This window comes from Schistocerca gregaria, chromosome 3 (assembly GCF_023897955.1).
Source record: "Schistocerca gregaria isolate iqSchGreg1 chromosome 3, iqSchGreg1.2, whole genome shotgun sequence".
NCBI classification, from domain to species: domain Eukaryota; kingdom Metazoa; phylum Arthropoda; class Insecta; order Orthoptera; family Acrididae; genus Schistocerca; species Schistocerca gregaria.
In genome coordinates this window covers 460,376,406-460,388,511 of record NC_064922.1, presented here as the reverse complement: position 1 = coordinate 460,388,511, position 12,106 = coordinate 460,376,406, and the positions used below count along the sequence as shown (strand labels likewise).

General features: G+C 39.2%; 1 protein-coding gene across 1 annotated transcript in view; it reads right to left on the bottom strand.

Annotated features, from left to right (window-relative positions):
• LOC126355418 (la-related protein Larp4B-like) overlaps positions 1-2,191 on the bottom strand; it is a 29,803-nt gene extending 27,612 nt beyond the window's left edge. The window contains 1 exon segment of the mRNA XM_050005722.1: positions 2,132-2,191. Coding sequence (XP_049861679.1) covers positions 2,132-2,191 — 60 coding nt within the window.
• Positions 2,192-12,106: the final 9,915 nt, after the last annotated feature.

Genomic DNA, 12,106 nt, shown 5'->3' with positions numbered 1-12,106 from the left:
TGTTACATGCTCTGTAAGATACATGATGGTCACAGTTCCAATCTTATGATCATGACATTATGTATTCTACATTTACTTCTCGTTTTGGTCTGTGGTCAGTTGTGGTGGTATGTCATAACTGATGCCGACCCATAAGATCTGACCATGTTCATTACTATTAGTAACAGGCTTACCATGATGAGTGGATGTAACTTAGTACTGTATTTGATTGATATAAACACGATGGGGAAAATAAAAATGACCAGGATATGACATGATTTTACTTGAATATATGAATATTGCAAAACCATGTGACTGCACACCATGTGTGTGTTTTCCATGTGATCCACCCTGGTTCAGAGCACAGTGTGGGCTGTGTCAGTGTGAGTGGAACAGTGTAAAGGACATGAGAGTGCTCACTGTGGAGCAGTGGGTGTTCATAGTAGAATTTACATGATGATAAAGTAGTGGGACAGTGTGGTCAGTTGTTTGCTGAGACATTTAATTGTGTCAAAGTGCCAGCCAAGAGCGCCCTGCAACACTTTGTCCAAAAATGACGACAGAGAGAGTCTGTTTCAAAGAAGTCAAAAAACATTCCAAAATGTGCCAAGAGATGAATGGTGGTCACTTTCAACATCTGTTAGGTTGGTACTGTATTTCCTTTCATCTGCTATGTTTCTTTGTACCCTGGAACTCTTTTCTCCACACCTCCTTTATTTGCCCCAAACTGTATTAGCTGCAACTTATTTATGCCAGATTGACCATTAAACTTGTAAGCTATGGTGAAAATACAGCTTACAATATCCCTGGAATGCTAGATCAACGTCCACCAGGGAATTAGGTACTGTACATTTTTTTTTAAATAGCGGAGTTTTAGTGTGAATTCGTTAATGTTGAGCTGTTTTAGTTAAGTAACTGATGTGGAGAGACATGATCAAAGAAGAATAAACTGGTAGCGAAAACAGAATCTGATATATATATATATATATATATATTGCTAGAGAAATGTAGGTTCGTAGTACTGTATCACATTATTATTAAAATACATCTGCTTGACAGAAGTATATTATTGTTGCATCTTCTAAATAGAGGCAGAAGAAGAAATCTGGTATTGTTGCAGGAAATTTCGCTCGTCTGCTGGCCATTGTTTGAGATGAGTGCAAATGTGGTATCTATGTGTTTTTGTGAGAACAGCTTCATAACTGTCATCTGTAGTGCTGTGTATCACAGTGCTCAGTGCAGACCTGAGGTGTGATGTGTGCTGCATTTTGCCAAGATGTACTATGATGCACAAAGAAATCGTTTCAAATACTACAGCATCCTACAAGTAAGCTTTTTTTTAATGATGAAGTTGGTTGAAATGGCTCTGAGCACTATGGGACTTAACATCTTAGGTCATCAGTCCCCTAGCACTTAGAACTACTTAAACCTAACTAACCCAAGGACATCACACACATCCATGCCCGAGGCAGGATTCGAACCTGCGACCATATCAGTCGCATTTAGGTAATGCATTTCAAACATATTGAATATTACACAGATTATACAATTTTTATTCTCACAGACACATAACACCTGGAGGGTGTGTTTTCCGCTGAATTCGTGAAAAGAGATATTGGGCACTACCACCGTCAGTCAGTGCTGGCATTTCTCTCCTAAGAGTTCTCACAATGGTGCACAGCTAGCGTGACATCTAAATTTATTATTGATACATTATCTTATGTTACAAACCTGTGGCACTGTATTTAATGGTAGAGATGATGGTCAACATATATGTATCATGTACCCACATGTGTGTATGACATGTAGCAATGTGCTTCACAGTTTTGGCAGGAAAGTATGAGGTGATGTGCCTTGTGAGAAAAAAATCATAGCTATGTGCTGAATTCCAGCTTCTCAATGCATCAAGTGGTGCAGCTCTTTGTGTACATAAGTAACTGTGTGTGTGTTGAGTACTGGGTTTCACTGAGTCGCCTGTTTGAGAATAGCTGCTGGCAATACTTAGTGCTGAATATCAGCAAATCATTCTGCCATACAAATATACTGTTACCTTTGTGAAGCCAAAGTTGCTCATTAGTTGAAAACAATATACTCCGCCTGCAACATCTAAATTGTCACTCCCACATTCCTTGCATTTCCAAATCGTCCTTACCTTGTCCCATACTGTGTTGGTGGTGATTTTCATCAGCAAATCGTCCTTAGCTAAGCCCATTCTGGGCTGGTGCTGATTTTCCATCAGTTATTTTCCCAAAGTTGTATCCAACTCGTAGTAGGGCGCTATACAGTTTATTAGCTTTGTCCATAAGTTCATAGCATTTTTGTTTTGCATGTTGGTATTCCAGTTTGCTATGGGTTTATTTATCGATTGTTTTCTTCTGATTTGTAGTTCACTGTTGTTATTTGAGTTTATGTATTGTCATTTTTTCATATGGGTATAATGCGTGGAGCTATGGATGCTAGAAAATGGAGTGCCAAGTGGGGCAATCGAAAGATTTCCGACATATTCTTCTGTTTGAGCTCAGTAGAGGGGTGACAGCAGCGGAGGCAGCCAGAAATATTTGCGCCATATGTGATGATTATGCCATTGGACGGGGCAGAGCAAGAAAAAGGTTTTCTTGTTTTAAGGTGGATCGTTTTGACATTACTGACTCTCCACTTTGAAGAAGACCTTCATGGTTTGATGAAAATTAGTTAAACGTATTAATCCATAATGATCCAAATTACTGTACTAGAGAACTGCAAAACGCGATGAACTATGATCATTCCACCATCGTAAGACGACTTCATATAACGGGGAACGTTTAAGAATCGAGTGTATCGGTACTACATGCTCTAAGCCAAAATTACAAAAATCTATGGGTGGCTATCGGTGCATCCTTGCTTGTTTGTCATCAGTTGGCTTGTGAACTACATTGACCATTCCCACGCTGCATCTTTAATCGTGAATGGAAGTGGTGTCTTTATGCTAACACAAGGAAAAGAAAGAAATGGTTGGGCTCAAACAAAGCAGCAACTCCCTGTACAAAGACCTGTGTACGTTCAAAACAGAAGGATGTCATGCAACTGTTGGAACACCGATTGTGTGGTGCACTGTGAATTCCTTCCCCGAGGTGTAATCATCACTGCTGACTTTAACTGTCAATAGCTGAGACGTCTTGCAGACGTAATCCAAGGTCAGCGACCAGGAAGACTGAGTGAAATGATGTTAGTCCACAATAACGACCGCCCGCATTGTGCCAGACTGGCTTAAAACATTATACAGCAATTGGGTTGGAAAGTCATTCTGCACCACCTTATTTACCTAACATTGCGCCCTGATATTTTCATGTTTTCTGCTCTCTATCGAAGAACGTTAAGAGAACTTCCTTTCAAGATAAGAATGTGCTCTGAACATGGCAAAACGAGTTCTTTTCTTAAATGCAACGTGATTTTTACTGTCCAGGAAAACGAAAAGTTTCCCCGGCATCAACAGTAATAAATAGTAAAGAAGTATATGTTAGTAATTTTATGTGTATGTGTTGTGTTTATTAAACTCATGGGAAAATGCTACGAACTTATGCATCAACCGATAGGAGACCAGCAGAAGAAAATATGCTACTTGGCACGTCACCAGTATCCAAAATGCAAGTTCCATTGGAACAAATCGATCGTATGTGGTGCAGTATCTATAGCAGTCAAAAAGCTCTTTGCACATGATTCTGACCAAGAAGTGTGTGTTGTCATCATCATACTCATTAGAAATCTCTCAAAACTCTCTTCCCAGGTTTCGGACATTCGTTATTAACTTCAGTAAGATGTCTGACAGACTACTCATCTGTAGTGACTGTCAGTGATTGTTATATGCTCTAAAAGATATATGGTGGTTATGCCACCGGTCGTGTGATCCTGACGTCACGTGTTCTTCATTTACTTCTGTAGTTGGTAGCAGCTGTGGTGGTTTGCGATGATTCGTGTTCCCACATGTGATCTGACGGCGTTCTAATAGTAGGAGGCTTGCTACGTTAGTGCAATATTGTATTTGACTATGTGACACATAAATTGCAAATTGCTCACTTCGGATCGGCCAGTAGCCTTAATCCTGAATCGTGAACACAGCCTCCAGTATCCATTTGAAACACTACGTCAGCATCTACCAGAGCGTTAGATACTGTACTTTTTCGAAATAGCACAGTTTTAAGGCGATTTTGTAAATATTCTGTTAAATAAACAAGTTACATTTCTAACCCAGGATGGGATGTATTCTGTATAAGGCCACCTTTCTTATGAGGGAGCATGTGTTAATGGCTGGTCTGGGTATCGGAATTTCCGTGTGGAACTTTAAGTTAGTTTACATGGAAATCGATTCGTGAATTACGTTGCTGAGGTGGGATACTTGCTACAGAGTCAGAACTGGGCAAGATGATGTACTTGGATAAATGTTTATTATTGGCGGTTACCTTGGTTGTCCTAAGCGTCACCTTCCTAGCAGTTTTCTCTGCTAGTATTAATAATAAGAACAAACTCTAGTAAGATAAATGTGAAAAGTAGCTGTACAGCTCTAGAGACGTGATTGTCTTGCTGGCAGAGTCTTAGAGATTTAAAGGACTTAACGTGCCGAGCAGACATAACGCAATACCTATTAAGAGCTTGTAAGTTGATATGCCCATGACTTTGCTTTTCGTTCCTTTATGGTAGTTGTCTACGCCATTAACTCCGTTTTTGTTTCTTAACTTCAATGTCTTATTTTTCCAGTTCTAGTTTTTACGTTATACATAAGGTATTAACCACGCCTTTAGGGTTTATTACCCCGGAAGACTTACTACAAAACATTGTTAAACATCATGCAAAGACTGGAATTTTACTGTTTGCAGGGAGGCTCTCCACTGGAATATGACAGCAGGCTGCTGTCGAGAACTTCCGCTTCCAGTGTCGCATAGCCGTGTAGAACTTTCGGTTAACAATCTTTAAAAAAATATTACTGTTCCAAGCTATTACTTCATCGCTTTTAAACTCTGCAAACGGTTGTTATGTTGCTAGATGTACAATATCCAAGCAAGTGTAAGTGTGCATGGACTTTAAAAACAGTTTTTTTTTTTTTTTGCTTATACCCCTTAATGCAGTAAATAGTCCCAGTTCCAACATTTTTGACCAGTACTCCGACGTGTGGGTATTTGTGGCTACCATTTCCAGCAAAATCAACACTTTCCCAGCGGTTTTCTTTCTTTGCTAGTGTTAAAAATATGGAAAAACTGCAGTTAGATGAATGCAAAGAATAGCTGTACACCTCTAGAGACATGACTGTCTTGCTGGCAAAGATATAGATCCCTAAAGGAGTCAGTGTGTGCTACCTAATTCTACACATATGTCGCAGATTCTTTGCACTGAATACTTATTAGAATCCTTGGTGTGTCAGAGAATAAAGCGATCAAATATTCTAAACAAATTTTTTGTTAATTTATGTCATATACATTTACACGCAGAAATCAATCCCACTTGTATGTTTGTTTGGTGTAGTAGTAATAACATCCACTTGAATTTTTGACTTGGAATATAAATTTAAATATGATCATGTTTTTCTTTCAACAGCCAGCAATCTGACTAGATCACAGAAAGTATGTTCCAGAATTTCCAATACGTTTCTTCCTTTCCCTGTAAACTGTCTCTTTTATGACTAACCATTAGTTATATTTCTTCCTCCAAATCTTCTAGCCGAGAGCAGTCAGGGGGCTTAACTTTACGTCTTATATCCTCCATACCAGTATTTTTATAACACTCCACATATGCCAGGATGTACGCTGCCAGCTCTTCTGTTGCACATTCTTGTCGATTTTCCATGTCGTTTACAGTTTTTCCTGTATAAAAAAAGAAAAAAAATGTTGTCCATCATGTTCGAGCTAATTTGTAATTATAGAGGATATAGGTTTATATATAGACTTCCTGTTTTAGCAAGTATAGACACGGGCAGCATGTGTGTGCTTATAGAAAAAAGCTCATGTTTTCTTTATTTCACAGTAATTCAATGTCCTGTACCACTCGCAAATCGGGCCTAGAGAACTACGAGTGACTATATGCCCCCCTACTCAGTGGCGCAGATGTATCTGTTGTGAGGATAGATGGGTGCTGAGTAGCATAAACTGTCGATATGTATCAAATGTTAAAAATTCTTCAATTTGTACCAGTTTCCGAAAATCGACAGCATGCTGAATTTGCATCGGGTGACTCAGCTAGGAGGGGAGGAAGTGGGGCCTCTCGAACATGCACTCAGTATAGAGCTAGCTGTAGGAGTATCATGCTGATGCTGTACAGTCTCTCTCTCTCTGTGCGCTATTTTGTAGGTATGCTTTAAGATGTGGTGCTAACAAGTACGTGGATGCAGGATGTGCATTATTCCAGAATGCCAAAGTTTTTTCTTCTCCTTCCGGAAACGAGCTACAGTACTTACCAGATGAGATTAATAGATGTGAGGCATAAATGACAAAAAATATAAGTGCATGTCCAAACAACAAGCAGACTGAAATGTTAGCAAATTCTGCACACACGTCGCGGATTCTTCTCGGTTGGATTATTGTGCTGCTCTGCACTCTTTGTGCGTATCGAAGGGTTTCTGATTCGAGGAATATATTTAGCTCTCTTATAAATAACCTGATACTAATAGCCTATGTGATTTGCATATCGCTAAATTGGAACAAGAAGCCACTGGGTCAAGATTTGTGCCAACCAAGCACGGTATCTCATACTCGTTGTCATGGCTAGTGAGGTCCCTGTGTGCATGCAGCGTGGCTGGCTAAGCTGGGAGACAGGCGGACGATGTAGCATAGCAAGAAATGCATTACATCGTGACACAGATCAGTCTCTTTCTAAGGTAATTTATAGTTATGCCTTAATATGTGCTGCTTACACGGACATGGGTGCAGGGCGCGTATTATTCCAGTATTCCAACATTTTCTTTATTCTTTTCCATCTGGGTAAATAAGCTAGAAGTTCTAGTGACCGAGGTGATCATGAAGTCGGCAACACGGGTTCTGTACTAGGATGTAAAAGACGGTTGACTCTTCAGTGGGCAATAAGAGGTTGACTTCCTTTATAGTGGAGGCAGAGCCACTAATCGTGTTACCTTAACATCAGCAAGCTAATTCTACGACTTTGTTACGCTTACATTAAAGTTTATTATATCACTTTTTATGACTGATTACAACTGAGAAGTGTGACATAATTCGAACGTGGAAGACTTACGAACTCAATGGATTTTACACGGGCCTGTACACACATACCGTTATCGTGGATGACCTCCAGTTGTAGAGAAAAAAGTGTGTAATAAATTTATAAGTTGAAATTACAAGCAGTGGCAACCTGTGACAATTTTTTCTATCCCAACTTGGATGGAGATTAAATGGAAATTGGTGTCACTACCCTGTTAAATTCTTTCTTGGTCTCTTAAAAAATTACTCTCTCCCAAACTTCAACGATAACTGACAGCTAAGTAATCTTGTAAATCTCAATCGGAGCAGCGACAGGAAGGGGTGACTAAAACCCAGAAGTTCATACAGTTGAGACAGGCGATCTTCCTGAATTTCACATGTGCGAAATCAAATTGAACTATTCTGCTAGTGCTACTAATTATGTTCACCATAACCAGGACTGTGGCGCTGAATTGCGTGCTACAGATGTGATGGTTCCTTCGCAAGGACGAACTTGTGAGCACCTTTGTGGGACTCGAAGACGTGACAGCCTCCACGGTGCTGCAACCCCAAATCGATCAGGACACCACGGCGTCCTAATCCAATTCCTACCCCCATCTACATCCCTCAAGACGCTCACTTATGCCTTGCCCATTCCTCAACACCGAAAGGTGCCAGTCACCAATCTCAAAATTACGAACCACTCTTGTCCAATCACTAGGATTCACTCCCACAGAGTTTCCTATATAAATAGCGCTTCTTTTTTAACCATCAATGCCAGCATGAAACTCTCCCCTACTACCCAAAAGCATTTGTTTCAGCGCTGCGATCTGATATCACACATCTTTACGCCAACTGAATGTTCTATCACCATTGTCTGTAGTCTTGCAAATGAGCTCGAGAAATTCAGAGTGGACCGTTTTGAGGCTGGAATTTGTTTCCCATGAACCTCGCTTCCTGCAACTGGCAGATGATTATCTTCAAAAGGAGTCAGAAAATATGGCAAAAGCGCCCCCAACTCCTAAACACAGCCCCATACTACTCTCAGGCTGGACCTAAGCCACTAGCAGTCATGTGAGAGGACAATTCTTGCCACGACCTGTGGGTTCTGAGTTGAACCCACTTCCAAGAATCTTACACCAGCCAGGCCACAGGCCCATCCACTGGTCAGTGACCTGCTTGGCCAAAATGCAAGAAAGCTCCCGAAAAACATGCATAATCGATTAAAAACCGATGTTATAATATCAGTAACATTTTCGTTCTGATTTTCTCTGTTATCAGACCCAGAAAGATAAATATATTCTAGTTTGAGATGAAATTGGCATGCAAAATGCTTGCCATGTTTCATATTTCCCCACAATCTACTTAAAATTTTGCATAGAGATTGACTCTCTTAACTTAGGTACTGAAGCATCCACAAGTAAAATTGTCCCCAATAACTGAAATAGATTATTTAACCTCTGGACTGCGTGAAGGGCAGTCCAAATTCTCACATTTCAAGAAACACTAATACCGATAGTACATTTACTAGATCAGAGTGAAAGATACCAGCCGAACATTTTTTTTTTTAGGTGTAGGAATTTGTGCAGAAGGCACGTCCTTCAAGATTTTACTATCTTAAAAATAAGGATTGATGATCCAGCAAACTAATTAGCAGGAAATATCGATGCACAGATCAGATCAAAACTTACTACAAGATTATCTGAGTAATTGTCATTCTTAATTGTGTCTAAGAAATGTGTGATATATACAGTGCAATTTCTGGACTACGTTTTTACAGTGTAATTAAGCACCCTTGGACTGATTGAATTAAGCTTCCACTGGCCAGAACAAAATCCAAAATTGAACGCTGTGATAGTTAAAATCGTTAAACAATGGACATAATATTGATGAATCATTCTTTGGAGTATCCACGTTCCGCATCACTTAAATAAATCTGTGTATAGAATATAGTGCTTGCTGGCTGCTGTGTGTAGTTAAAAGCTACATGGTCTGTGGTAACATGGCGAATGTCTAAACATTCATGGTGGTGTCTGTTTGTTCTATATCATGTCTCCCTACCACTTTCGCGCAACGACGCTCTGAGCGTGTTTTTTAGGGAATTGACTAGTTTGAACCTGGGACCTGTTGCTGGCAAGGAGACGCCAGACCACACGTGACATGTAGAATTCAGAAGAGTTCAGTGAGACTAGCGATGATATACAATACTAAATAATAAATGATCTCAGCGTCAGCTCGACTGCACTCCCTGTAAAAGAAACTTAATACTAACTAAATTTAGTGGAATGGGTTCAAGGCTTTCCTATTTTTAGCTAGCTGGTAAAATAAAGTCGAAAACGCAGTTAAGTTCACCATTGGAATTTTATTCTACTCACAAAACATTGTTTATAAATTGCACTATTGATAAAAGGAAGTGTTTTAATACAGGATGGTGAAAACCAACTGCGTGCAACAAAAATGTGAACGAATATTCCCTGAAATTATCTTTAATTACTTATCTAACTTGTCGTAAATTACAGTGGCTGATGTGGCTTCTCAATAATTATATAACAGAGAAATCATCGAGTTTCAGATTTTTACTTCAAGTGGCAAATGTGAACACCGTGAATTAATATACGATCGACACTAGTATTATGCAAAAAGGGGGTGTAACAGATGAGACTTCTGCAGTTCTGAGTGAAGCTTTATGCGCTGTTATGCGGCATCGTGTGCGTTTATTACTTTGTCGGTGTTCGTCAGGGGGGCGGCGGCCGGCGCAGCAGCCATCCAGCTCGCCGTCTCGGAAACAATTCTTCTCCTAACTTCTCCTTACTACAATTTTCCGAAGTTGGTTTAAAAAAAAACTATCTGGCTGTGTTTTCATCAGACCAATCAGGGTCTCAATGTTAACCTTAAGTTCCGCCTACAAAAATTCTGTATATCCAATGAGAAACGTTATGTTTTTAAAGTTTGCAACGTAACAGAGATGCTAAAAAGTCTCACGCTAAAACTTGCGGGTGGTAGTGGCCCTTTTTGTATTATCGTAAGATCTATACTGTTTTTCTGGAGGGCTCTATCTTTTAACATGGGCTGGGGGGTGGTCCTAATGTAACAGACACACGAAAAAGTCTCACGCTAAAACTTGCGGGTGGTAGTGGCCCTTTTTGTGTTATCGTAAGATCTATACAGTTTTTCTGGAGGGCTGTAGCTTTTAACATGGGTCCTTGACGTAACAGAGACGCGAAACAGTCTCACGCTAAAACGTGCGGGTTGTATGGTCTTAGCGGTAGGCGGGCGACGTGGATGTCCAGTCCGTCCCTTATCATAGGGCCTTCTAGCTTAACACGGTTCTGCTCTCGGCTTCTGTTCTCGTTTCTCCCCTCGGAACTGCGTCGGTCTCACGGTGGGAAGGTATGACTTGCATTTAGTCATTCTTGTGTTAGTCTGTGGTATTCCATTTGCTCACTCGTTACTCGTATTACTTTGGTTAATTTAATGTCACGATTTATTCGGAGCTGTGTGACATACTACTGGATTTACTTATCATGTCAGGGTTTTGATGGAAGACGTTGGATCTGCCTGATACCTTACATACCACCACCCTTCGAACTTAATTTTTGCACAGAATTTAGGCAATGACTGAATCGTTGTCTAAGTCAGTAAAAAATTATTCCGGTGTCTAAATTTTGTTGCCTACTGTTCTGCCACGTTATTCTGTTCTATGCTAGTTTGTATTACTAATTTATATTTTTATATTCTTCAACATTATAATTAAAAATAACAAGAGTAGAATATTTTTATACTATTATTAATTTTTAATTATTTTCTTTCTTAGTTTAAGTGTGAAGTTTGTTTTTTTAAGAAGTTTGTTATAGAAAGTGAGGAGTCTTTCACATCGATTTTCTTAGAAATATTGTTTTTATAAATATAGTAATTAAGTAAAATCTATTCCTAACACATTTTCGAAATATCGTGTACAAGTAAAACGTTTTTGGTTCTTGACACTCATTTCAACATTGTTACACTAACAAATAAGAATTATTTCCAAGAATTGCTTTGACCAAGAAATATACATACAAAAGTATTGAGATATTAACCTAATAAATGGTACAAATGTTTAGAAAAAGGGAAAGCATCCAACAAGATAATTTTTTATTCTTTGTTTTTATAAGGAGAAAATAAGTAAAATATAGTTATTCTTTTATTTTTATGAGCTGAAAATAAGTGGCATATTGTTTCTTTATATACTGTCCATTTCAGAACTGATGACTTATTTTTATCGATAGTCGACTTTTTACTTAAGTCCATAGTCAATGACTGTTATTTTGTAGTTTATTAGCTGTCTGGTGTGCTTAACTTATTTAGTTTTTCACATGTTTCTTTTGCACAATTCCTACATCACATAATTTGATTTCACACATTCACACAATCCTATGAATGTTTAAGCATGAGGTTGGCGAATGTTTTTGCACGAAGGTGATGGACTTGAGCGAGATGGATGTGGGCAAGTATTTGATGTACAGCTTCGTTCGTCGTTCCTTGTTGGCTTTGCAAGTGTGTGTTGCTGTTGTGGTGATCCCAAAATGGAATGGAGCTGTGAGTGCAAAATCTCGTGGTTTACTGGCTTTGTATGCGTGAAAGTCATCGTTATGTGTCGCTGAAAGCGGTCGTTTTTCGTTGTAATACTTCGCAGACGACTAGTTTACAATAGAATAGGGATTTGGGAAGGTATGTCGTCTATTCTTTACCCATCTTCTTTCTTGGTCTCAATCTTGCGAATCTTCAACTTCTGTTCTTCCTGCTTTTTTTGTCTCTCCTTCTTACTTGCTTCTTGGTTCTTCTCTGGACAGGATATGGAAATATTTGCTGGTAACTAGTCGCTTTGAAGTTCTCCTCCTAGTAACAGTTTGATAAATTGTTTGGGCGTGTCATTTTTAATTTGTGGAAGTTCTTCTTCAGTTCCGTGCATCAGCGTGCTGTTTAATAGCAGT